The sequence below is a fragment of the Alligator mississippiensis genome, chromosome 2, assembly GCF_030867095.1.
Source record: "Alligator mississippiensis isolate rAllMis1 chromosome 2, rAllMis1, whole genome shotgun sequence".
NCBI classification, from domain to species: domain Eukaryota; kingdom Metazoa; phylum Chordata; order Crocodylia; family Alligatoridae; genus Alligator; species Alligator mississippiensis.
The window spans coordinates 298,533,769-298,560,995 of NC_081825.1; the positions used below are offsets into that span (position 1 = coordinate 298,533,769).

Here is a 27,227-nt window from a genome sequence, read left to right on the forward strand (position 1 = left end):
CTTGCCATACCAATGAGAACCCAGTGTCAACTCGGTCTATGGCCCCTTTCCTCAAGTGCATCAAAAGATGTTTTACCTGGCTCTTGGAAGTGCTCCTCACTTGATAAGGTTCTGGATAAGATGAGGATCAGTGCTTCTTTAAACTGGTCAAAGTGAACCTGCAGAAAAAGGAAGGACAACGTGGAAGTGAATCAATCCGCTCGAGTGCAGCTCCTGCATAAAGGCAGCAATGATGAGCCACTCATTTCAAGCAAACAGCTCTCCATACCAAACCCAGCTCCTCCAAGAGCCCCAGCACTTTAACTTAAGCAAAAGCATTGCTGCAAGAGTCATGAGTGAGCCCAAATCTTCTCCACCAAGCTTTGGGGGCAGAGGAGAAAACAACAGGGAACCCAAAGCTACGTCCTGTGCCTGCAAAGAGCCAAAGGTACCTAAACATACAGGCGTGTTACACGAGGTCCCACTGCTGCCGGGTCCGAGTCAGCTGGACTCTTCTCCTGAGCAGCACTGGTGCTTCCCAGTGGACGGTTCTCAGAGCATCCTTCACGACGGCAAAGGATGCACCCCGAACACCGTCTACAAAGTGAGCTTAAATTTGGACTGTCAGGAGATGTCTAGACAACCTCAGTTCCAGCCTCGTTCAGCCGTGTCCCGTCTCAGCACCCGGGATGGTGGTCTCATTGTTCTTGGTATTTAAAAGCCTGTTACTTAAAAAGACCCCAAGGTCTCCTTCTCTCCATCCAAGAAGGGACCTCACGGTTTACCTTTACGGCTGTGGAGCAGACAAGCACGTCCCCACGGGATGTGCTTTGGGGGAAGGCTGCCAAAGTTTTGCAGCAAAAACTTACAGTCCTCTCTCCCCTCCGGGGAAGGATATTCATTTGCTGAGACCCACTCTCAGTTCGGCCCGCTTCTCTCAGTGCACCTCCCTTGCGGGTCGATTGCCACCGCTCCACAGCAGCGTGGCCGTCAGAGAATAAGCGGGGTGGTGTCCTGCCGCTACCCCAGGGAGAGACCTGCAGTCCACTGCGGATGAAGAGTGACGAGCCATGCAGACGAAGAGCCGTGATCTGCGGTCCGAGCAAGCCGGATGCTGCACTTGGCAAGCACCAGCGCTTTTCTGGAGCAAGCCGGGCACGCTGCTACTTCTACCTCCTCCCCAGGAGAGCAGCTGGCACTCACCCCCGCTGCACAGGGGACCGTGCCGCTCTCACTGCAGGGGCTAGTTAGCGGCAAACACGACCCCTACTTTACATCCCTTCTTGGGCGCACACACCTTCCCAAAGGAAGCAGAGGAGGAGTGCGCTCGACCGTGTGCATGCATATCCATGAACTGAATAACCAGAGCTGAGGGAGACCCATCCAGCCTCCCAGGCAGAACAGACTCCTCTCTCAAGCCCATCTGAGACTAGTTTTATGGTCCGCGCTAATCTGTTTCATGAAACAACTGACATTTTCATGAGCACGAGGTTTCTGCTTTGAATGAAATATGGGTCTTCTAGTAGTCGCACACAAGGGGTGCCAAAGAAATGCTTGACAGTCTTAATTACAGCTTCAGACAACAACCCCCAGGATGGATGGAAGAAAGGCTCAGCTCTTGGCATTGCTGTTTCTAGGCCGCGAGCCGTCAGACTTGAGACCACCAGCAGCACCGTACTTAGCCTCCTGCTGGACCTGGGTGAACTTTTAGCATTGGGCCCTCCTTCACCAGAGAATGATAATAGTAATTTTAAAAATTACTTTTTTCGGGTCCTTTTTCTATCTGGGCCCCGGGTGAAATGGCCATTTTTGGACCCTCTTTCTGTCTGGGCCCCAGGTGGCCGCCCAGTTCGCCCATGCCTGCGTTCATCCCTGATCGCTGGCAGCCAGTCCATCTTTGCGGGGTCACCGACAGGACCAGGAGGCACTAGTTTTAAACACAGTCAAGCTAAAAAGCAAGGAAGGATGGTTGCACAGCTGGCCCGAATTCGTGCCGTCCCACTGTCCTTTCTTATCTGTGCCCCTTAAGCGGCGCTGCCCTTAACAGTTGTGCAGGGGGCGTAACGTTATCCGCAGGCGTATTTCAGCATGCCACTAATTCCAGGTAGCCAGGCTGCATATCTGCAGCCAGTTTACACGGCAAGACAGAAAAGAAAATCCCGGGACAGCTGGCGAGGTTATTTGACACGGGTCACTTGCAATCCATAGCTACCTTCTGCGAGCGCTCATTCAGCCCAAAGGAATTTGGACAGACGTCGTAGCGTGGCATCAAGGCTCGTCTGCCCTCTCTGAAAAAATCATCCTACGCTAACGAGCCGCGCGGCTCGGGTCTGGTCTACACCAGCCGAGTCAGCAGATAGGAATTCACCGCAGGTGCCGTTTTATATAACATCCGAGGACCGAACTGTTGCTAAAACGGGGAAGTACTGCAGGTACCGAGTGACAGCTAGGAAGCTCGCTAGCAGATACACAGCGTAATCACGCTCAACATGCCCTCCTGGCCAGTAAGAGATTTATCCTCATCACGGCCGGTCCAGAGGGCAGAAGTAAGACCATAAGGGCCGCCGTACCGTACACACGGCCGTCACGACGAACAACCCAGGCGTTCTGCCACTCATCTTTAGCACAAAGAAACTCCGGACTGAGCCATTCACGTTATGCAAATGGCTGCTAGATTTCTCTTTTAAGCACATGCACAAGGAGTAATTAAACAGTTCGGAATACGCTCAGCAAAGAAACTTGTTAGAGACGCCTTCATCTGAATCTTAATTGCTGCCATTCATTTCCAGACGCTGGTGCACTTCAAAGGGCAGTTTATAGTGACGGGAGAATTTGCCTGATTAAAAAAAAAAACAACAAAAAACTTGACATTTAAACTAAATGAGCATGAATAAAAGATGAGGGAGTTAGATTAACAGCTCCCCCATGCATCATCCTTGCGAGGAGGGGAGGGGGGCTTAAACCCAGGTTGCGCGAGGAAGCTGACCCGCTGCTTCCAGCCACGAGCCCCGCCAAGCCAGCAGTGCAGCCTCTCGGGGCACGTCGCCTGCGAGCAGGAGTCGGGCAGGGTAGCTTGGGAGCTGGGGTCCTGGACAGGGCTCTTTGTTACCCCTGCCGCTCTGCTGGCTGCAGTGCCTTGGCCGAGGCTGGGGGTGGGGGACATGCTGGAAAGTCCCAAACAATGAAAGCAGAAGCCCAAGCCCTCCGGGACACCCTGCTGCTTTGCCCTGGTGTACCAGAGAGCCTCCGAGCCCATAAAAATTCACAGCCGGGCAATTACCAGGAGGTGATCCATCAAACTCTGCACCAAATTCCTGGCGGGCTGAGCAGAGCCCCGGGTGCCAATTCAGCAGGTGTAAATGGCACATAATCCACTTTGGCTAATAAGGATTTGAAAAAGATACAAAGATCCCATTAGACCCGTTCTCCGAGCATCGCTTGCTGCAGCTTAACTTAGTTAAGGGCCTGCTCGGGCTAAGGAACAAACTCTGGCTACGTCGGGCCGAACGGCTGGGGCAAGGGAACAAAAGACAAAAGGAGCAAGAAATGCACTCAGTGACGAGCAGGAATTGGACAGGTACCTCTCCTGGCAGCAAGGGGCAGAACAGCCCCTTTTGTGCCGAGGGTAGGTGAGGATAGCCAAGGAACAGGGAACATGAGCAAATGAGCGTATTGTTCGTACCCAACAGAGCGCTCATTGTCTGGAGGGAAGCGCTACACAACACGCCACTGCTACGGGCTGGGAGACGGTCCTGCCAAGTCCGTGTTATGCAACAGGACGCATTTTATGAGACGTGTTAATGAAGGGGAAGGAGGGGGAGAAAGAGACCAGTGCTCCCCGCGCTGCTCCTCTCCAGCCCAGCAGCTGCGCACGGGACAGATGGCTCTCGTTCCTGCCCCACGCAGCGAATTTACCATGACCGCATCAAACAGGACCCAGATACCCGGCTTCAGGGAAGGAGCCGGTGGGGTAAATGCAGCCTGAAAAAGCGAACGCTGCAAATCAACGCCGCAGTGGCATTTAAAATGCAGACCGCTGGTCCTGGGATCCGACACCGCGAGTCGCAAGCCTGGTGCATTTGGGAGTGAAATGAGAGCCGCGGGTGTTCGATAAGATGTACAGGGACTCCGCTGAATGGCACAAAATTATAGAAGAGTCGGGCTGGCGGGGCCCTCAGGCGGTCACATCTAGCCCGGTGCCCTGCTCGTGTTAGGACCAGCCCAGTCTAAAGCATCTTAGACAGGCGTTCATCTAACCGCTGCTCAAAGCTACACTAGCTACCCTACTGCACAGCTACCAGGCACCTTGTCCCCAAAACTGGGAGCACCCTAACCCTAACCGGATACAGGCACAGCAGGGGGAAGAGGGCACCGTCAAAGACCAGGGCAGCGATTGTACGTCCCAAAGCACAGATGTCGCACAGCAAAAGCACTTTGATGCATCGCAGGACATGCACCCTGGCCTGGGTCTTTCAAGTGACAACTTCGAACTCTTAGAGGCGCACGGGCAGTGGAAACCCTGCGTGCACAAAGAGGGGTTTCCTTTCATTCTTTCAACTGGCTTTTGTCTGAAGAAGAATAGTGTCAGGAAAACCACACAGGAGAAAAAAATTACCCTCTTCCTGTTCATGTTGCTTGTGCGGCCGACTGTTTGGATGAAAACCCTCCCTGACCATGCATTCCTCGGAGGCCACCCTGCCAAAAGGTTCAGGCCATTGCAATGGTTAAAAATGACCCCCCAAACCAAATGCACACAAGAGGTTGGGCTGGAGAGCTCCTAAGCCTGTGCAAGCTCTTCAAGGACGACTCAATTTTAAGGGGACAGCACCCCTTCTGCAGCTCTTTGAGGTTTTACTGGCAGCAGGTTAGGGGGCTTCCGGTGTCGTAGTTGTGCAGCACAGTAGATTGTGTCGTTTCAGGGCTTGGCTAGACAAGGGCTCATATGGGATGATTTGGGCAGGGATGACCCTGCCATGAGCAGAGTGGGCCTAGATGTGACCTCCTCCGCTCCCTTCCAGCCCTACTTTCCAGGACTCTAAGCAGTCCACCATGTCGTGCAGCCGCCAGGCTGTCATGAACAGCCATCGTAGTATTTATTAAGGAGTGATGCAGCTCGAGAAATGTGACAGGTAGTAACAACGCACTGCGTACAAGCCAGAGATCCAAACCAGCCCCAGGGATCTACTGACCTATGCAGCGCCAAATGCCCAGGAAAACAACCAGCCCTGTCTTCCGGGCAGGGCAGACTGAAGCGACTGCATGGGAAAACCATAATGGAAACTAGCTGGGCTTGTGCCTCTTGAAAGCAGCCTTGCAAATCCATCTGCATGTTTCACTATCCCATGCAAACATTCGACTGCAAGGCCCAGGGAAGGGAGGGGAGACTAGACGATATTTTATTTGCCCATCAATAGCATCATCTTGGTCCCAGGTGAGAAGAATTTTTCAAGTACATCCAACGGAAACAGCAGTCACATGCCAATATGTACATAGCTAGGACAACCCATTTCCCTACAGTAATCAGAAGCTAATTGAACGGTAGGCTGCCGAGCGTTCCCAAGACCAATTTTAGAGAGGAAGTTTCCTATGAACTAGTGCCCTGATTAGCACTAAAAGGGAAACATGCCTGTGTCAAGCCACTTGCTGTTTTCCACTCTTCGCCTGCATAATACAAATTATCACCAGAGTCCCCCATGGGGGAAGAGGACCGGCTTCTTCTCTCTTGTTCCTTATTCTTCACAGAAGATCCCCGACTTGAAGGCATAATCCTCTGTCTGTGAACTCGCGGCAACCAATTGGAACGGCACAGGGAGGGCTTCCAGCGCACAGGAAATGGGACGGGAGGCTCTCTTAAAACAAAGCCCCTATTTGTTATGCAAAAAAGCATTGAAGAGGAGTGCAGGAGGTTGTTGCAGTCCTCTGGGCTAAAGAGGGGTGGCCCCCCATGTCCATCCTCGAAAGGTGAGTTGCAAAGGGAGCTCTCCTGCAGGCCTCAGATCCGATATCCAGTCTCCAGCCAGCCAGGTCACAGGGGACAGTCATCCACCACACACTGCAATTTTTCAGCCGTGCCGGCACAACACTTTTGCACAGATATAGCTGAGGGTGGTGGCAATGCAGATGGACTCCAGCCACGGTTTACACTATAGGGCACGCTGGCGAGTGACACCTGCAAGGAAAGCCCCCAGACCAGACCACATCACACGCTAGGCTGCCCATGCCAGGGTAAGGCATCCCTGGTTAGCACTGGTTGAGCCTCACCCAACTATACCATGCATTAGATGCACGGCCTGCCAGATTCTCAACCCCACCCTGAAGTCAACCCAAATGCAAACCCCTGCTCGAGTCCCAATGCTTATGGCTGGCATCGCCTGCCGGGTAGCGCTACCCGTTTCTGATGCACCAGTCGTAATTGGTTGTGAATGCAGGACCATCAGCAACGATCTTCTAATGCCAGCAGCTAAATTTCCAACAGGCGCAAGGACCTGCACCCCACAGAGGAATTGCAGGAGTGACTTCAAGCACTGCCTTTGGGCACCATGGCACGAAGAACTGTTGCGTTTGCTTTACTGCAAGACAAGCGGCAGGATTCGCATGTAAACCGAGCCATGCCACAAAGACAGGGCATCGGTTAATCCTTGGAGTCTCAGGCAGCGGCAGAGAAAGCGGTGTTTGCTCAAGCGCATTCAATTAAACTGACAGAATTCCAGGTAACCACCGACTACAGCGAGAGCTGTATTTGTTATGGGCATTGCTGTTTAACTTTCATCACCGGAGGGCTGAGCAAACACCCTGCTGCTTGCCATGACTCTGTGCAGTCCCTATCGAGGCAAAAGCATGCCAAGCCGCTGATCCACTGACCGGCCAACCTGTCTCCCCCTTGCCCCAGACAGGCACACGAATGCAACAGCTCATGCCACGATGAGCACCCATCTCCGAGCTCGGAAAGCAGCATGCTGACGGCTGTCCTCTTGACAACCTTCCTAGGAAACCCCTGAGGATTCAGAACCATTAAATCAGTCTCCTACTTAGACATGGACCATTGATGCTACCAGCTCGGGTGTAAGCCGGGGCGCGTGAGGAAAGGCTGGAGACAAAGATTACGGGAACGCTCTGCAAGTCGTAAGACTGTAATTGCGAACGGTCCCCAAAGAGAAGGGAAACAGTTCCTGAGCTTTTCCATACCCTCAGGAAAGCTTCAGAAGATTAAGCATGTTGTTACAACCCTGCAAGAGTGACTCAATCCTCATGATAGCCTTTAATAAGAGCCCCACCATTTGTCTGGACCAAGTGTTTACCACATGCCGTTTCGATCTCGGACTACCCTGCCTGCAACCGTGTTGTCATCAAACAGGGCATCTCCCTTCTGGTTTCAGCTCTGCTCTCACCGCCCAGGCTGTTCGAGGCACTAGGGTTACCCCGAGGCATCCCTTCCTTTTTCCTGTCTGCCTGGATAGCCTGGCAAAGACCAAGCCAGGTGACAGCGCCTGAACGGGACAAGCTCCGGCCCGACTGTGGTGTGGAAAGGAACTGGGACTTGCACAAGCGCCAGGCTGCAATTGGAAAGGTCAGCAATTTCCTCTCGCATCTGCTAATGCATTGTCAGTAAGAGAATTGCAACTCAATGAGGAATGCGGGAAAAGGAAGTGGTGTGTTTTTAAAAAAAGTCAAAATGGGCTTGGGGAAAAACGGTCGAGTCCAGTGATAGCTCGGTCCTCTCCTGGAGCAGAGGAAGCCTGACTTCCTTGCTCTCTTTGGTTGCTTTTACTTATCAGCAATTGCATTTTCCAGGAGTTTGCAAAGCAAAGGAGCCTCATGCAGAGGAGCCCCGTTTTCAGGGGAACAGGGGTTGGGCAGCCCCATGGCAAGGGGATGCTTGAAGAGGTGCCACGCTGCAAGTGGTTCAATGTTTACCACACTGACATTTAAGTCTATAAGGGAACTGCCCCATCATAATACCGCTCTAAAACGCAAGGAGCAGTCACTTGTATGACAGGCATTGCAAGCAAGCTGGGAGCTGCGGGTGCACCTGCAGTTGCTGGCAAAAGGGAAACACTGTTATGGGCAGAGCCCACAAGGAACAATTCACATCCTGCAGCTCCTCCCCTACATGATTTACACTCACGACTGTGGTGCAGCTCCAAAAGCTCCCGCTGCTCGTCATACAGCAACGGGGAATACAATAGACTGCAAAAAGAAAAGATTAAAGCCGTGGCTGAAGGTAGCTTGGCTTTGGTCATTTGTAAGGGTCTTTAAAGCCATCATAAAAGCAGGGAGCTCCCATCAGCTGGAAGGTCGCCACAGCTGCAAGTTATAGGATTTCTTCTTGCACAGGGATTTTGCTGTCTCAGGAAAGCAGTAAGGGGGAAACTAGTATATATACACCTACATTTAACTCTAACCACATCCACAGTAAAACAAAGCACAGGCACTTGCCTGGGGAATGAACAAAGAATTGCAGCCTTTTGGACACTTCCAGCCTTGCTTCTTGAATGTCCTATAAGGGCCTGTCTGCACAAAGCTTTGCACCACTGATCTCTGAAGCAGATGTAAGCAGCTGTACCCGAGATAACAGCACTTTCAACAAGATGAAGCTTTTCAGCCTGTGTCCGTGGGTGCTTGTTAAAAGTGCTATTACCTGACATACAAGATGAAGCTTTTTAGCCTGTGCCTCTTAAAGATCAGAGGGAACCCAGGTTGCAAGCAGCTGGAAGAGTATCCACACATAGCATGGCACCAGTTCAAAGCCACTCAGCGGGGTTTGCTTGCCAACAAGACCCACGTTTTCATGCAAGGGTTAAAGCAGAAAGCTGTTCCCACAGCACAGCAGGAAGGAAGTGGTTCTTGAGCCATTCTCACCCAGTGAGAAAACTTCTGAAGATTTGAGAAATGCATCAAGCAGCAACACACTTTCCTCCCTGTCACCAATTCCCCTTCCAGGGACTGACTAGCAAGCTCACTCTGGTTCAAGTGAAAGCCACCAGAGAGAGCAGGCCAGTTCCTTACAACAAAGATGATCCCAGAATGGAGTCGCTTTTGGCTCAGGCCAAGGGTAGGTTGGAGTCATTGCACTCATGGGTCACAGCAGAGAAGAGCACCCTCCTTCTGCCATCCAAGAGCAGCAGGGCACTTAAGCCCCCAAGGCAGATGCAATGCACTAGGACATAGGCTAGTGCAAGCCTCAGTTTACTTTAGTGCAACACTAGCAGAAGCAGAAGGCAAGAAGAGAAGCCCTGCTGTGCAGAACAGGGAGTTCAGCTCATTCTTTTCTTTGCTTCTTTGCCTGCAAGAGGACACTAATGTATGGCATGGCTGGGATTTTGTAAAGCAGGGGTGTCAAACATAGGGCCCACAGGCTGGATCCAACCCACAGAGCCATGCAATCTGCTCCTGGGGCTACTGGACTGGCCTGGGCTTTGCATACTGACCCTGGCACCTCACATGCTGCAAACTGCACAGGGGATCAGTTTAGGCACGTGTTTCACTGATGCAGCCTGTGTGCCGTAGCCAGTGGACGCCCTGCACTGGGCCAGGGGCCCTGGGCACAGTCAGCCCTGGGGCCGACACATGCTGCATGCGCTGTACCTGGCACAGGGAGCCGGCATGGAGTGCATACCCCAGGTGGCACTGCGCTGGACCCAGAGCCAGTACACAGGGCACTGCATGGAGCACACACCCCACACCCATGTCCTGTGCTGTGCACAACATTTGCAGATGGTCCAGTCCCATGCACCACTGTCCACACAGCCCTGGGACTCATGTGGGGTACATGCTGCCTGTGGCATGAGAGCTGGGCCTAGGTTGCATGCAGTGCACTGCCTGCAGCGCTAGGTCCAGCTCACACACCCCGTGAAGGCCCTGGGCTGGTGTGTGGACCATGGGCAGGAGCTGGCAGGGGGGTGGGTCCCACTCCAGGCAGCAGAGAGGTACAGGGAGCCCCGTCAGTGATACTGCAGGCTCACAGCCCCCTGGGCATGCCACACTGCTGCCCTGTCCCCTCCTCCCCAGAGCTGCCTGGCCCAGCTGTGCTCACACAGCCCTGCTCGCCCTCCCCAGGGGCCTGGCCTTACCCTGCCGAGAAGGTTGCCTTGAAGGAGGGTCTGCTGCAGTGCGGGAGCCACCTCTTCGAGGTGCAGCATGTGGCACAGGTCGGTGAGCTCCTCCTGCCCCAGGGACCCCGTGCCGGTGCTGTCGAAGCTGTCGAAGAGCTCCTTGAGGCGGGCTTCATACTGGTCTTGCTCGGCTTCATCCATCCCATAGCCTCCCACGCTCACCTGTGGGGGAAGAGAAAGAGAGGAGGTGAGCAGGGGCGCTGGGGGAGGGTGCACACATCAGCATGCCAAGCAGCAGATGTCAGGTGCCATCACTGGGTGAGAGGAACAGTTCTGCAGTGCCCTGACTGCTTCTGCTTCCTCTCGGGGGAAACCCAAGTCATCATCAATTCAATGGATTCCAGAAAAGGCCATCAGCAAAGCCTCTTCTCCGCATAGCCTGCTGCTGCAAGCATGGGTATCTGCACTGAGAGAAGGGGCTGAAAGGATCTCAGAGACCCTCAGATACTCCAAAGCCAGCCTGGTTAGCCAGGAGCTGGCTGGAGACAGAGACATAAAGAGACCAAGTCAGGACCCCAAGATCCATCTCCTTGGGATGCACTCACAACTCTTAGAGAGACTTAAAGCTCTGGGATCACCCCCAGTTCAATTAAAAAAAGCCCAACTCAGCCCCTGCTAGAGCCTCATTAACCTCCAACAGCTGACGAAGCATCTGGCATCAGTCTTATGCTGCCCTCCCTTCCCCAAGCTGCCCGGGAGGAGCCCACCTCTCAGGTGCACCCCATATGCAGCCTGGAGGACTGGATCCCAGCAGCCCACCGCCACTCAGGTGCGCCGCAAGGAGGGCGTCATTCAGCTGCGGGCCCAGGTGTCGCATCCCGGCCCTGCTCTGCCAAACAAAGCGCCTGATTCAGCAGAGACCTGGCAGATCGTTACTGCAGGCTGCGCAGGGGAGACAGCCGTGCAAGGCCCCGAATGAGTCAGGTTGATGCAAGGAGCCTCCCTGTTTACATGATAGCACTCGCTGCTTCGCACCGGCTCCTCGCGAGGCAGCTCATTTTGCTTGGCTGGGGAAAAGCAGAGGAGACGAGGCAGGGAAGATTGCTCCCCAGGGCTGCATTTGCTCCCTGGGCACTTTAGGTAATGCCTTGTCTGCATTAGCGAGAAGAAAAACAATGTTCCAGGCAGAACCGGCGCCGACTGTCAATCCACAAAGGACAGCAAGGCTCTTGCATACATTTCTGGAGCCCGTCAGCTCCTATTGCAGGGCTGCCCTTTGCCTCCCGTGCCCTTTGCCCCGGCCTTTGCATTATTTAGGCTGCATGTGCAGATGCGCTGTGAGCATCTCTGGTAGCAGGGCACCAAGCAGCCTTTTATCCAAAGCACCGCATCAGTGCTCTGCCCAGGCTCCCTTGTTTCTAATCCCCTCTCTCTGCTCATCTACACACGGGTGGGAACAAACAGCACTAGGAAGCACTTGTGCCAGCAGAAACAGGGATGTCTTTGCAAGGGAAGGAAAGCACGTCCTGCCACCACCCTATCCCCCACCCCAGCTCTCCGCACCCGAGAGAAGGTGACTTGCCTCCTTTTGCTTTGCAAGCAGCTGGAAAGCTGAAGTCCACAACTAAGAGGAAGAAAACAGGCAGCTAGAGCCTAGTACCTCATTAAAACCTCTCCTGTACAAACACTTCTCTAGGGAGCCAGCACTTCCAGGTCTGTCTCTTGTCTGAAGAAGACAGACAATCTAGCCAGGCCAAGAACAGCTCCTGGACTGAGTTTGCCCTCAACACCAGAGACCACCCCTCCGATGGCAGACCCCGACACGCAGCACCTGGTCACCGTGGGTCAACTTTGCATCGCTGCCTCAAGCCACTAAAAGGAGCACTGTCTTTTCAACAAGAGCCCTGCCACGGCTGCGGATCATTAAAGCCAAGGGCTGCGAAGCGGCAAGCCAAGGCTTGCACAAGATGAGCCCTTCACGAAAGGGCCGCGGAGCTAAACAAAGCTCCCAGCTCTGAAAACCAACCTGGCCTCGTAACACCTTGGCAGCGCAGCATGTGCTGGTGTCCTTTAGAAAAGCAAAGCCCAGGAGTTTTAGTGGCCTCAGTACAACTCCCCAGGGGGTTTTCCCTTCCCTGTAGTCAGGGGGGAGGTTTTTTCTAACCTCAACTCAGACAGCAGTTATCCAACTGTATTCTTTAATAACCCAAATAACCCCCTTTCCCATCTAATTGGGACAGAAAGCAAATTTCCTGCAGAGGGAATGAAAATAAAAAACAACCCACTGCCATGGATTTGTGCTCCATTCAACCTGGTGCCAGTGTTTTCATCCCCGCTGGCAGCATTAAAATGATGCCAGCAAGATCCTGCTTTGATGCAGCCTCTGTTATATGGGGCCTCACTAGGTTTCTTCCCCTCCTCACGGTGTGGGACCAGTGATGGCTCCTCGCCGCTGCAAGAGCTTCCTGAACTTGGCAGCACCAGCGTGTGCCCAGCCAATCTCTCGGGGTAGAACAAGAGCTGTGGCAGGCCTCTTCTTAAAAAAAAAGACCATGCTTTTTTTGGTGGCTTGAGGCATCAATGCAAAGTTGACCCGCAATGACCAGGAGCTGTGACATAGCTGTGTGTTGGGGTCTGCCTTGCAGGAGGGGGGCGTCTGGTAACAAGGACAGACGGAGTCCAGGAGCTGTCCTTGGCCTGGCTAGATGGCGTGGCATGGCTACTTGTGTTCTCTTGCACGTTTAATGAAGCTCGGTCACACCGCTGCTTCTCGAGTCAAAGGCAGGGCCTTCAGCTTGGGTCCTGCCCCGCTGAGCTCGAGCAGAACTACTTCACACTGCCACTGGCTCCAGGAGGCACCATCAGATGCTCCAGGCTGGTTGCAGACACTTTGCCTGCACCCAGCTCAAAGTCACCGACATGGCAAGAGGCTTTGTGGGGCACGATAAAGCCAGGGCGCTGAGCTAGGCCTCTAAAACCTTCTCCCTCCAGCCCCATGAAGACCCCCCCAGTCCAAGGGCCAAGCCTGGGGAACACCCATCTTCTCCCCACTCCGCCACTACAGGCTCCCTGCCACCCCAGCCACAAAACTGTCACATCGGAGGACAGTTTTGTTTGTCATTATCAAATGCCCGAGCACTACTGACATCACCCCTCAAAAGGCATCCTCGAGCGAGCACAGGGAGCTGGGAGCCCGGCCAGCGATGCCATTAGACCCAGTGAGTGTTTCAGCCGCAACAAAGAACCAAGTCCCTTTGACCTTCAGAAATTGGAGGGGGAGGGCCGTGTCCTGGGCACCTCAGTCTTACTCCTCACTGCCCTAGTGCAGCCGCCTACACCCCTGCATGCTGGGAGATGAGCACGCGGCGGGGGGGGGTCAGCTCCCTATGGAGCAGACGCAGGGGCCCCTCCATGCCCTGCCCTTGGCATCACCCTCACGGGTCGTTGCAAACCAGGGAGGAGAGGCCAGTGCTGGCAGCCAGGATTGCAATCCATGGCCCGGCAGTCACGGCCAGCAGCATTCCCAAGGCACTGGCTGTGACACTGCTGCAGGCCACCGTGCAGGTGCACAAGTCCCACTCAGCAGACCTGGCCTGGGAGGCACCATGGGTGGCTACGCACGGCTTCCTTCAGAGACACTGGCATGGGCAGCAACGGATCTCTTTAACGCACCAAGGACAGTCACAAATGCTTCCTTCCCACCCGAGCATGACGGCAGCAGAAGTCCTCAGCCCTCTCCTCTGCCTACACCCCCCCAGGCAGCTTTGCCTCCGTCAGCTGGGGCAGCTGCAAGCAGACAAGGCACTGGAAAGCCCCCGTTTAAAGAGGGGGTGGTTTCCAAAAGCTTCCAAGCATCAGGTTCCAAGACATGCCCCCATTATTTGCATCACAGCAGGACCCCAAATGAGGGATCGAGGGCCTTTTGCCTGGGTGCTACACACAGACCCATGCTGCAGAGACCGCCCCCGCTCAGAAGAACGAGACAACAGGTGGGTGCAGAGCACGGAGCCGAGGAAACAGCGAGACAAACGTGATTAGCGCAGTTAACAGCAGTCACAGCATGCCAGCTGTCCAGCATTACAGCCACGAGGTGTGGAGGGGGGTTAAGGGAGGCGCTGACAATGAGCTGCTGCGACCGGGCATGGGAGATGGTGCGCAGGTGCTGGGGAGGTTGTCAGGCTGACAGGCAACAAGGCTGGCTGTCCTGGAAGAGCAGACCCCAAAACCCCTCCTCTTGGTGATCAGACCCAGTGACCTTTCAGATACCCCATGCAAGGCCTGCAGAGAGCTCATTGCAAGGAAAGAGCAGGGTCTCTGCATTTCTCCAGCTCCAGGGGATGCTTGCATGCGACTTTTACTTCCACATACACACACACACTTCATGCTTTTGGAAGATCTCAACGGCCAAACAACAAATAGACAAACTGAGCTCATCCGCCTGCAGTCATCAGACCCACCACCATCGGCAGCGAGGCTGGGGCACCTTGCAGCCCCCGCCCCCCTCAACCCAGATGCCATAATCCCGTCTCCTGCACGCAATGCACAGCTGCCTCCTGGCCCCTCTGAATTATTCAGCAGGGCTTAAAAGGCTCCTACCTGATGAGCTCACAGCCACCCCGCGGCAGCGAGGCCGAAAAGGAGCGTGCAAGTCATCACCGAGCAGTCACAATAATGAGGTCACGCACATCGGAGCGCTGCGCTAGCACGACACCGAACGCCAGCAATTTCAAGGGCGGAAGCTGACTCTTCGGGTCAGAGCCGAGAGTGGTGCTCGCCCGGGGTGGGGATGGGGGGGCAACGGGAGGGAGGGAAGATTGGCAGGGCGGAGAGGGCCTTGCAGGGGGGAACAAAACAAAAATACAAAGCCAGAGTGAAACCCAGGCCTTTCATCTCCCCTCCAGATGGTCCAGCAGCTGAGCTACAAGATGGAATGTCTGGATTGTTTCATTGCTTCCCGTCCTCGTGCATAATAATAGCGGCCGCATGAGCCGTGCTCAGACACAACTGATAAAGAGTCAGCAAGGCCAGGGACCAGTCTCGAGCTGGGAGAGGCAATCTCCCAGCTGAGCACCAAAAGCAGGAGGGGGCAGTTGGATGGCAAGTCTCTTTGCTCCTCAGCCCATCACCTGTAGTAACATAATGCAAATCCTCGCACCCCTGCCTGAACAGGCAGGAAAAGGAGGCAAATATTCTGCTTTAAGACAAGGAGGGCAGTTGCTTTTCAGGGCTAAAAACTCCGATGGAGTCACCAAGGACTAAGAAAAGCAGAAGTCCCAACAAGCACATATTGTAACACATTTCAGGAAGCATCAAGGAAGTTTCGGGGGAGCTTCTTAGAAGACAAGTCGAGGAAGATGCTTGAAATGATGCCCAACGTGGGCTCGGAGGCTTGTAGCTTTTCCTTACAGTAAAGGCTGTGGTTAGGAGACGCATCAGCTGCATGGAGAACAAAAGGGATCTCAACTGAGGCAAGTAATTCAGCCTCGTTTCCAAAGTCCAGACCCCCCAGGTTAAAGCTACGCTCTCGAGAGCCTCAGGTAACCTCCATAACGGATGTTGCAGAGACTTGATAGCGCTTCCCAGCTAAATTTAACCCTAATGATATAGGTTCAAAAGAGAGGACTTGGGATCCAGCTTCAGCTTTAAACATTTTGAATCTAGATTAAACTTCAAGCCTGAGCGTACAACTAATGGAGGGGTAGACGACCTGGCCAGCACCATCAAGTCCGAATACTACAATTAGCACAGCACAAATGAACGCTGCCCTGGCAAGCCTGTAATTACTGGAGCAATGTTACTAGAAGAGGAAAACCAAGCAGTGCGCTTGGCACTCTTTCCAAAGAAACACCGCTCACTTGAATTTTCCCTTTGCTGGGCCATATTTAAATCACATCCAGCTGAGGTCTGAGACCCTCTCTCTCAGGTGCCACTACGCACCTTAATATTTTGTATACATTTAATTAAAAAAAGCAAAACACCTGTCCTCAAGGAGTCGACCCTCTTTCAAAAAGCCACCAATGAAGGCGAATGTACGCATTTGCCATTGTTCTTCAATGCTTTCTCAAGCCGAATGATCGGCAATTAGACAATCACAGGTTCCCGTTAGAAAGTTGACTCATAAACCACCATCAAAACAAGCGCATTATTGTCAGAGGACAAGTGGTCATTTTGGTAAGGGTCTTCCCTCTGTGAAGAGCAAAGAGCCAGTGTGACACATGAAACCTTATCTCCGCGCACGGATTTCGCTACAGGAATAATGTGTGCATCACCTGGCCGACCAACCCCGCGCGCTTTTATTTTCTAGTTTTAGGCTGACTTGACAAGATACACAAATCATCCGCTGAAGCGGCGGGTATTTGAGCTCTTGCCGAAAGCGCTGTGCCCGGGTTGTCTTACCTCAAGTCATTATCTCCTTCCATTAATGAACTCTTCTCGCCTATCTCTGCATCACCCCATCAGCATAATTCACTGCTTACTCCCAGCCTATGTGCTACCAACCCAGCTTTTCATTTCGGAGCAATACACAGAATGACATCACGCCAGCTTCAGCAGCGGGTCCCCTCCAAAGCATCAGACAATACAAAAAAGCAGCAGCGGGCAGAGCAGCCAAAAAAAAAAAAAAGAGCAAGACAACGAAGCAAGCAGCACCCAGGAGTCAGGAAATCGCCTTCCAACGTACCCCACCCCACACCACCAAAACCAGCGTTTCCACCCCCCCATGAAGTGCCCCAATCATTAGTGCAGTCCAGTGCTGTACCTCTCCTTGTGGCCCTCCATCGGAGGATTCAACCTGGCCTGTGGTTCACAGAGAAGTCAGGTGGGAAGGGACCTCCAGAGACCACCTAGTGCAACACCCTGCCTGAAGCAGCATCCCCCCCCCCGTCCACACCATCCCATCCCATCCCAACCCAAGCCCTCACCTGAACTGGACACCTCCCAACGCGATCACAAAAGGTGTCCTCGAAAGGCAACTCCACGACCCGGCGCACGCTCCCTGCCCCGGTGCCACACTGGAGACTGGGCAAGACAGGCCTCGGGTCTGTCCCTCCTCGGGGCTCGGGGCCAAGGCGCGCGCAGAGCGCTGGACTGGACTGGACTGGACACGCGCGGGCGGCTTGCGGGAGGGCTACTCCCGGCAGCCCGGCATTTGCATCCTAATAGGCTCTTGCCATCAGCAGCCTCCGGGAAGGGGGGCCGAGCGAAACAATGGGCCCATCTGCTTGGGTTTGGGGGAAGCCACCGCCAGCGAGCCGCGGAGGGCCCGGGCCACAAAGCCAGGGGCGGCGGGGCCGGGTCCCAGCCTTGCAGCGCCCGGGGCGGGCGAGCCGGCGGCCGGGCGGCGCTTTTGTGCAGCTCCCGGAGCCTCCGGGGCAGGGGCAGGGGCAGGGCTGAGCGGCTGCGGGAGCGCCCGGGCGGGCCGGCAACAGCCTCCGCGGACCCGGCGTGGGGCGCGCTGGGAGCGGGGGCGCAGCACTCACCTCCGCCCCGACGGCAGCTCCAGCCCGCAGCCCGCGAAGGAGGAGCGCAGCCGGGCCCGCCCTGCACGCACTCCCCGCCCGCCCGAGCCGCTACGCGCCGGGCGCCGCCTTTTAAAACCTCAGCGGGGCCCGGGCATTGGCTCCGCCGGCTCAGCCGCTCCGCCCCCGGCTTCCCAGCCCGCCCGTCCGCAGCGCCGAGCACCTCGCACCGCCCTGCTCCGAGCGATCCCCCTCCCCTCCCTGCCCGCAGCGCCGAGCACCGCCCCGCTCCGAGCGCCCCCTCCCCGCCGGCAGCGCCGTGCACCGTGCATCGTGCACCGCCCCGCTCCGAGCGCCCCCTCCCCGCCGGCAGCGCCGTGCACCGTGCATCGTGCACCGCCCCGCTCCGAGCGACCCCTCCCCGCCCGCAACGCCGTGCACCGTGCACCGCCCCGCTCCGAGCGCCCCCTCCCCGCCCGCAGCGCCGTGCACCGTGCATCGTGCACCGCCCCGCTCCGAGCGACCCCTCCCCGCCGGCAGCGCCGTGCACCGTGCACCGCCCCGCTCCGAGCGCCCCCTCCCCGCCCGCAGCGCCGTGCACCGTGCATCGTGCACCGCCCCGCTCCGAGCGCCCCCTCCCCGCCCGCAGCGCCGTGCACCGTGCATCGTGCACCGCCCCGCTCCGAGCGCCCCCTCCCCGCCCGCAGCGCCGTGCACCGTGCATCGTGCACCGCCCCGCTCCGAGCGCCCCTCCCCGCCCGCAGCGCCGTGCACCGTGCATCGTGCACCGCCCCGCTCCGAGCGCCCCCTCCCCGCCCGCAGCGCCGTGCACCGTGCATCGTGCACCGCCCCGCTCCGAGCGACCCCGTCCCGCTCCCCCGCAGCCAGGTCTCCCCGGCTTGCGGACCCTGGACACCGGGCTGAAAATCCCACCCAGCCCGAGCAAGTGGAGACCCCGCCACGCACCCACCCGGCCGGGGCAACCCCACGACCGGGAAGGGGGTTTTCAGACTGGCCCTTTCTTGGCAGGGGTAGTACCTTGCCCCAGGGAATGCATAAGTAGCCTCCCGCGGGGGAAACACCATGAATCTGGGTCCGAGGAAGCCGTTTTGCTTAAGCGTTCCTGGGGATAACTGCTCTTTTGGCGTGGTTTTGTACCCGCCGAGGTGTTGGGGCTTAAAGCCCGCTTTATGGAAATGGGAGGCTCCTCCTGAGCTTGCTTCTCTGGGCTTGGGGCTGCATGCAGGGTGCCCACCAAAAGACGTTGGAAATATCTGAAGGCCCTGGTGGGGGTGGAGGATGTTTGCCGGTTGTAGGGCCACTTATGGTTCTGGACTGACTCACGGATTTGGCTTGGCACACAAAACATTTCTTTAAAAAAAAACCCCAAACAAACTGTCACTTCCAGTGGGAAGCACTCAGCAGCAATATGCTAACTCCTTGGCACCGTGTAGAGGGTGCATGCAGGTGCATGTGCACCCCCTGAGGTCGGCTGATGCCGAGGCTGCCCCCGGCGGCGTCTGTGGGTGGTCACCGATTGCTGCTCGGTGCTCGCCACCACACCTCGCTTCCCCCAACACTGGCATCTGCGGGCAGTCGTGGATCGCCACCCCACTGCCACCACTGACAAATTGTGCCCCCCTCCCCAGAGTTGGGAGGCGCCAGTCCTTTATACACTGACTTGTTGGAAATGGGAGACTCCTCCCTAGCTTGCTCCTGCGGCCATACAGCTGAGGGCAAGCGAAACTCAGGGGCATCCGAACCCCAACCTCTGGGCTTGGGCCTGCACATAGGATACTCGCCAAAGGATTTGGAAATATCTGAAGCCCCAGGTGGAGTGGAGGATGTTTGCTGGCAGCAGGCCACATATGGTTCTTCAATCACTCATGGATTTGGAATTGATTTGACTCAGGTCATGAAAAATTTTCTTAAAAAAAAAATGCATCCAAGTCCGAGTTGGGACTGGGCTCCTTTGAGCAGTGCTGGGGGCCGGGGTGTGCTCTGCCCTTCTGCTTTCTGGCTACAACCAAATGCTCTGGGATTTTCTCTCAGCCTCCTGGCTGCTTTCATGCTGCAGGCCCTGGAAGGCCCTTTTAGCTGCTGAGAAACTTCTTCCCAGTACTTAGAGACCCCAAGTAGTTGGGGCCGGGGTGTTGGGATTAGCCCTGCGCTGGGGTCCCCGGCACCCAGATGGTCCCTGGCTCCTCTGAAGGATCATGCTTTGGAAACCAGTGCCCTGCTTTGCTAGTGATAGCTTGATTCACTTTGTAGAGCCCAGCAAGGCTGATACAAATCATAGAAATCAAGAGCCTAGAGTTGCCTTTAATTGGGTCAGACCTAGGCCCACCGTGCCCAGGCTCCTGTGTCACACCAGGGCAGAGAGCAGAGGCTGAAAGGGAGAGTGAACTGGGTATGAGCAGAAGTTTTTCCCTCTTTTCCTCCCTCCTTTGCAGCCTCCAGCACTGAAGGCCGAGGAAGCTCTGATTCAGAGGCTGTGCTCCTTGCCCCTGTGCTCAATAGTGACTGATGCCCCTTTCCTCCAAGAATATGTCTGATCCTTACTGAATCTGGCTAAAGTCCATCCGCAGTGCTTGCGCCTTTGCTTCCAGATTGCCCACAGGCAGGCCGGACTGCCTCCGGTTGAGTAACGATCTCCACTCAATGATTCCCTGTTGACATCTTCTCAAGCCCGGTCGACAGCCAGTCCTTCATGCCTTGACCGTGCATTTTGGGGATGCAGGACAGCACCGCTGTTTTAATCAGGAGTCTGTGTTGTGTCCTGCAGGGGCAAACATCTCACAAAGGTCCAAGTGCCCTGGGCCTCTGTGGCTACCGTCCAGCCAATCTCTCTGCAAAAAGAAACTGGGTTTGTCTGGTAAGGCCAGTTCTCTGTGTCGACCACACTCTTATACTGCTGAATCCTCTAGCACTTTTGCTGTCATCTTGCCTGGGATTAATGCCCACCTAGCTGGTCTCAGCTGCTCCCCGTGCCCTGTGCTACATCAAATAATACTAAATCAGCACCTAATCCCATAGGGGTGAGCAATTCCACCCCAGCTAATGGGGGACGGATGCAGTTTCTAGCTTATCCCTCTCTGCCCTTTGCAGTGAGCCAGGAATACAGGACCGGGCCTCTTCAGCAGATCTAGCCATTTCTCATTCCCACTTGGGGTCAAGGAAGTTCTGGTTCAGAGGCTGTGTCCCTTACTCCCATGCTGAATAGCTACGGATGCCCCTTTCCTCCAAGAATTTGTCCAGTCCCTTTTCATAGAGAAGTATGGCTGGAAGGGACCGCCATACATTGAGTCCAACAGCTGTATCCTCCTTCCCATGGGCGGATGTAGGCTTTTGAAAAGGGGGGTGGGGTGCTGGTGGTGTGGTGCATCACCCCATATAACACAACGTATCTATTCCCCAGTTAAAAAGAAAGGAGATGCTTTCCTAATGTGCTGGGGGCTGCAGGCTACATTGTTTCATTTAAAACTCAAGCAAAAAAAAAAAGAAAAAGATAATGTAATTAGAATGTGCTTGAATTTGCTGTTATGGATAAAAAAACCACAACAAACCAGGCCAAAAAAATAAAAAATAAAATCAAAAGACGCTTCATTAGCACTATTGTCATTAGAATGAAATGTACAGCTCTTTTTCACGTTCAGAAAATAAAATCCAGCCTTCCTGAGCACCTTGGTAGTGCATCCAATGCTTCATTGATAGTTATGTACATACCTGAGTTATTATTTTCAGCTAGAATTAAAAACAGTTTGCAAGGCTGTTAAATAGGAGCTTCCTTACCAGGAGCAGCTAACAGGCAGCAGAATGGTTGAACACAGGCTAGCTTGAGTAGAGGAATATCACAATCACTAAAAAGGGGAGGGGGCCGTTAGTACCTATGGGATGAAGTGTTTAGAAAGAATCGGTAGCTTACAATGAGCTACAAAGTCAGTTGAGTCCCTCGCTGCTGCCTCAATAGCAATGCTGCTGCCGCTGCTGCCAGCCAGTTGGTTTTAAACTTTGGGTGAAGCAGGGATCAAAGGGTTCGCCTCCCTGGGTACACCCTTGTTCCTTAGGAATACTTGGCTGCCCGGTATATGCAGGTCCCTGAGCTGGTAATGCTCTCCTAGCATTGCCCCAGAGCTTGGACCCCTGCCTGGGACCCCTGTTAGCCAGTTCCATCCTCTCCTGTCATCCACTGGATGCCAGCTCCTGGGCTGGTACTTGGGCTGGGGTAGCTTGCCACGGACCCACACTCCATGGATGCTCCGTGTCCTGTGCAAAGTGCTCCCATCCATGCTGGCTTTGCACTAGATCTCCGAGCCCAGCAGCAACTAGTGATGAAGCTGCCCAGGAGAACTGCTGGGACTCCCAGATCATCAGACCCTTAGGATCCCACCTGCAGCAGTTGCCTGTTACCTGGCTGCAGGAGCTGGCTGGAGGGCAGGGCAAAGGTGGGGCAGGTCCTCTGCTCAGTGCTTGTATTTTGCTATCGTCAAGTCCCATAGCCCTTGCCCTGTAGCGTCTTCATCCCTGAATGGAGCACTCAGCTAGAGAAGAGACCCAGGCCTGTGATCATAATGACCTTTAAGGCTTCCCAGAGCCATAATGACACCCCAGGGTGGCAGGGAGCCTGTAACCCCTAACAGGGGCAGCAGTATGTGTGGGGGGGCTTTCTTTCCTCTCCCCTCTGCAGGGCAGGGAGTGGGGCTCTGCATTTATCTCAGCAGCCACAGTCTGTCTAGTGGGCTGGGTCCTACCATCTCCCCCCGTCCTCCCACACCCAGGCCCCGCTGCGGGTGGTCCCTAGAGCAGTGGGCTTCGGTGTTCCTGCCTCCGCACAGAACAGCTCGCCCCTCTCTGCCACCTTGTTTCAGGCTCTTTGCAGACTCAGGCATGCAGCCCCGCACTGGGTCACCTGTCTCCTCATCAGCCATCCGGACTATTAGCTTGCCTTCTGAATCCAGGCCAAGACACCGATGCAATCGTGGGCCTCCAGGAGCTGGGGTTCTTGACAAAGCACCCGTGTCTCGTGTCAGCCTCATGCCTTCCCGCGCTGACTGAGGTACGAGTGGAGGGAGCACTGAGTATAACAGGCTTTTGCCCAGCTTGCCGTTCACAAGAACAGCACCAGGTTGCCTGATCCCCAGACAAATGCCCAGTCCCTTCTGGAACCTCTTCCTGCGCATCGTGAGGAGGGACCAGCGATCACTTAGAAGGCATCAAGCCCTGGACGTTTGATGTCCATGCTTCTGGCTCTGCCACCGGCTCCCCGTGTGACCTTGGGTGACTCTCTGATTCTCTCGGAGCGTGGTGCCTCTCAGGAGTCAACTACTCCACAGCAGCGGGAGCATGGGCAGAGTCTGTGTGCGCAAAATGCTGCAGCTGAGATGCAGTGACCTGTAGGAGGTCACTCACAGGACCGGAGGGGGAGAGGTGGGGGCCTCCTAGCAGCTCCTAGATTGATTGCAGGTGAAACCTTAAATTCACACCTGGGGTTAAATGGGCATGGAGCACAGCCCAAGCCTCTGTGGAGGCCCAGGCCTGCAGGGAGTGCCTGGTGGGCAGAGGAGCCTGTGCACAGAGTGCTCAGGGCAGGATCTGGCCCTAACAACTCACCTGAGCTTATGCTTGTGCAATCGCAAGCAGGCAACACCTGGAGAAAGCTTGTCATGCAGATGGCAGGGCCAGTCCCTACGTGCTGTGTGCTGGCACTGCGCGGGTGATCCTGTGGCATCTGGAGCCCCTCCTTGCCCCTCGGGATCCCTGCAGGCTTTCCCCTTCCTTGCCTCTCTAGCCACAGCAGGGACCTCAGGGTGCCTACCTGTGGACTTTGAGCTGAGTCTTTAGCTGACAAGGTGCGCCGGCTGCTTTTCTGATGGGGGAGGGTGGCAGTGCTGCCCAACCTCATTAGGCCCAAGGCCACCCCCGTAGAAATGACCGGCTCTGGGCTTCCCCTTGTGTCTTGACTACTGAAAAATACTAGAACAAGGCTTCTGTTGCAGAGAGCTCAGCCAGCCCGCGGCCGGGCAGCATGGCTGTGACACCCTGGATTCCTATCTGAAATCTCAGGGTTTCTCTTGTGACATGATTAGGAGTTTGCAGACCTCACAGCACCTTGGTTGAGAATCATGGACCTGAAGGGCGCGGTGCATGGGCCGGAGGGGCGCTGGGCAGATGTGAGTAGGCACCGCTTTGTTTGGGGGTTTCAGCCCTCAGCTGTTTCCCCCCCGATGCTTTTCTCCCCCTGCTCTGACACTTGGTGTCTTTTCCACGTTGGCTCTTTCATCCCTGGTTCAAACACTTTCCACCCGGTATTATGTCCAAGTTGGAACCATCTGGCACTCTGCTTTGTCCCCAGCTCTCTTAGTGCCAAGACCTTTCCCCCCCCCCCCCTTCCCCCTTCCCCATCCAATCCATGCTCCCCCCCTTGCCAAGATGCTGATGCTTCACTAATCCAAGCAGCATCCCAGAAAACCCCCGGCCTCACCAAACAAAGCAACGCTGGGGTTGCAATGAGCCAGCCCAGGGGTGCTGCTGCCATCAGCTGGCTGGATTCAGATCCACGGCACTGCCTTCGCCCTGGGGCCAGGGCTCTTGGAAGGGAGGGGTTCTGCGTGCCATGCCCTGGGACAAGCCAAGCCCTTGGATTTGCAACCTGAGGATCAAAGAGACTAGATGGCCTTCAAGGAGCAATGCCCAGGGGACATATGAAAACACAGGTCTCAGGCCTGAGAGGCTGCCAGCCAAGACATGCAGAGGGGACTGATTCCAAGTGCTTTGCAAACCCCACCGCCTGGGGTTGCTGGGGCCCGTTCAGCTTCCACTGCCCCATGTTCCTAGGGCTGCCTGGGTCCCCACGACAGGGTCTTGCCTGCTACCATGACTGGGAACCAGTTCATCCTTCCTCTAACTCCCCAGCTCGTGGAAGCAGGGCTGTCTTGCTGCTTGCCAGTGGTGTGGCCAGATGTTTCCCACCTGTTTCACGTACCTGGCTCCCGTACTCAGAACCTCTAAGGCCCTGGGGCTCCTGGGGACACACCTGCCCTTCTAAGATAGTGTAGGTCCTACACAAACTCAAGGACTGAGGTGCTGCCTTTCAGTGCTGGCCCTAGGGAGGCACAGCAGGCATGCTCGCCCTGCTGAAGTGCCTGCTCACCCCACTGGAGACCCAGACACAAGCAGCCCCAGGCCTGGGGGCAGCATCCACAGCCTCCCAACGGGCCCCGGTGGGTAGCTCAGCTTGTAATGGGCCCCAGCACCTGCAGCCTCGAGGCTGGAGAAAGAAGGGTTTTTCCAGCCCTCCCTGGCTGGGCGCTGAAGAGGGAGGTGCTGAGGCCGAGCGGCTCAGAGCTCAATCCAGCATGGCTCATGCTGTCCCGGGGCTGGGGGGAACCGAAGCACCTCCTCCCAGGCTGTGTACGAGGCATTAGTCTGAGGCTGCAGGGCTGGCAGCAGGTCTAACCAGGGCAGGGGCATTGGGAGGAAGCAGAGCAGCAGCCCAGGCCACACTAGGATTTTAAACCATGCTAGTGACCCCCTCTGCTGCTCCAGTCACAGCGGGGTCAGTAGCCCAGCGCCTTCCCCCCATGGCGGGGCACCTGGAGGGGTTTGCCAAGCTGAGGCAGGAGCCTGGACCTCCATGGGGCTCTGCCATTTGCCGTCCGGCTCAGGCATCAGTGGGAGGCACTGACCCTCTCTGGGATGTGCGGAACAGCTGAGCACAATGCTGTAGGGCAGGTGATGTCTGCTGCCCCACAAGACATCCCATTTCCAAGCCGGGACTCTTGGTATAGCAGCTTCCACTGCCCAGAGACGCCAGCACCCGGGACCTGGGGCTTTGGGAATCCTTTGTCCCACTCATACTTCCAGCACAGGGGTAGGAAGCAGTGACATTGCCATTTCCAGGCCACTGCAGGTGACAACGGGGACGCCGTGGGGGCTGCCTGTGCCTGCGGTCAGGACCGGAGACTGCAGACCGGCTCTGTTAGCTCCAGCCCTGCGCCCACTCCTGCTCTCTGCAGCAAGCGGAGGAGCTGCCTGGGCCATCCCCTCGGTCCCCACTGGAGGAGATACAGAGCAGCTTTAAAGTGAGGTTATATGGTCGGCAAAGGATGAGGAGACCTCTCCATCAGCAGAGATGCTCCCCATGCGTGCCCACAATCCCAGCTGTGTTTGTGAGGGACTGGCGGGGAACAAAAGGAAGCTCTTCCTGCTTTGTGCTCCTGTGGGAAGACCGAGCTGGCTGGGCATCAGCAAGAGGACCCTTAACTCGGCAGCAGTGACAGACCTTGCATCAGGGGATGGCGTGCCGCCAGGAAGGTGATGGGCCTGGCTGCTCAGTGCGGGGATCAGTGTCTGAGCTGGCAGGCAGAAAGCCGCTCTGTGCCCAGCAGCTAAAAGCATTTGTTTTAGAGATCATTAAGAGACACTGAACACTCAACCTCGCAATGCTATTTTTGGAGTCGCTTGCTGGAAGAGACCTGCGTTGTCACAGGCCCAAAGGGAGCCGTGGCAGGCGGAGATGGCAGCTTTGCAAGGCAGGGCATGGCCGGCACGTCATTTTTCTTGCTTCCAGTTTCTGAGAATAGCTTGAACAACTCCCCCCGTGTGCAATGCTAGGCACAACCCCTGCCAGCCCCACGTGACTTCGCCTTATAGAGGCGAGACAGCTTACTAAGGCTTTGAATTGGAGCAGCTGGGCTTGGAGTCACCCAGCGGCTGCAGAAAACTCGGCCAGCCCATCCCATGACCTGGGCAAAACAGACAGCAAACTCTCCCGAATGCAGGCAGCCCCGAAACCCAGCTCTCTCTGCAAGAGGAAGCTTGCATGCAATCCCTGTACCCGGAAACCTTCAGAAAGGACTTGGCCGTTATGTGACGCTTTGTTCCAAAGAGACCAGACAATAGCTGCCTTTGTCCCGTGCCTCTGCAAGAAGCCTGGGCCTCGTGGGAGGGTATAGCCCTCTGCTCCTTCCCTTCCTTGTGAGCTGGGGAAGCATTTCCTCAGTCTTCTGCAGCCAAGAGCTGAAAGCCCCCAGCTCCCAAGCGTGCTTGGAGGGCAGGGAAGGCCCGGAAATAAGAGAGAGAAGGACTAAAATAAAAGGAATGACGTGATCAACAGGAAGCAATGTATGAAAAGCAAAATAAATGTGTCGATCCTGGGAACCACCAAGGTCGTGGAAAGTGATGCCTGCGAGGCATCTCACGCTTGGTTAAAACCAGAACGGAGAGCCAGACTAGCGCTGGTTCCCGAGGAAAACAATGCACGGCGCAAATGAACTATTGTTAGGCCTTCCAGGCTGTCAGCTCCTTGGCTGGCTGCTGCCATCCTGTGTCCCACGTGGAGAATGCAATGTGAAGCGAACAAGCCTACCAGTTTTATGCACGTATCAGAGTCCAATTACTCCCACGTGAGAGGCAGGAAATTCTCTGAGCTGGATCCTCAGCCGGGTGAGTCAGCACCTCCCCAACCACAATGCAGAGATATTGCCACTTGACACCCGCTGATGATGTGTCACAGTGTGCCTGGGACGTCCGAGGTCACCCTGGGCAGAGCCATAAGCCAGGAGGGGGTTCAAGAATAGGACGCTGAGATCCACACCAGAGTCACCCACCTCAAGGTCCGGAGCAGGCAGCTATAGATGTATGGGACTAGGACGTGGGTGATTGCCAAGCTGATCTACAAGCCAGGAGGCAGCTGTTAGGGAGCAGGGGTCTGGGCTGATGCACACTGTGGGGAGGGGAG

General features: G+C 55.6%; 2 protein-coding genes across 8 annotated transcripts in view; one reads left to right on the forward strand and one right to left on the reverse strand.

Annotated features, from left to right (window-relative positions):
* The window catches only part of NIN (ninein), a 93,561-nt gene extending 75,979 nt beyond the window's left edge, over positions 1-17,582 (reverse strand). For 6 of the 7 annotated variants that reach the window (XM_014595142.3, XM_059723389.1, XM_019494080.2 and 3 more), the window contains exons 1-3: positions 17,510-17,582; positions 10,050-10,253; positions 77-158 (exon numbers count right to left, since the gene is read on the reverse strand). In XM_014595142.3, coding sequence (XP_014450628.1) covers positions 77-158; positions 10,050-10,232 — 265 coding nt within the window. In that variant the 5' untranslated portion in view covers positions 10,233-10,253; positions 17,510-17,582. The other variant, XM_014595141.3, reaches the window with a different exon arrangement.
* Positions 17,583-26,914: 9,332 nt separating this feature from the next.
* Positions 26,915-27,227, forward strand: part of ABHD12B (abhydrolase domain containing 12B) — a 31,371-nt gene continuing 31,058 nt past the window's right edge. Inside the window, exon 1 of the mRNA XM_019494090.2 lies at positions 26,915-26,932. The gene's annotated coding sequence lies outside the window, so the exon portion shown is untranslated. The remainder of the gene's footprint in view (positions 26,933-27,227) is intronic.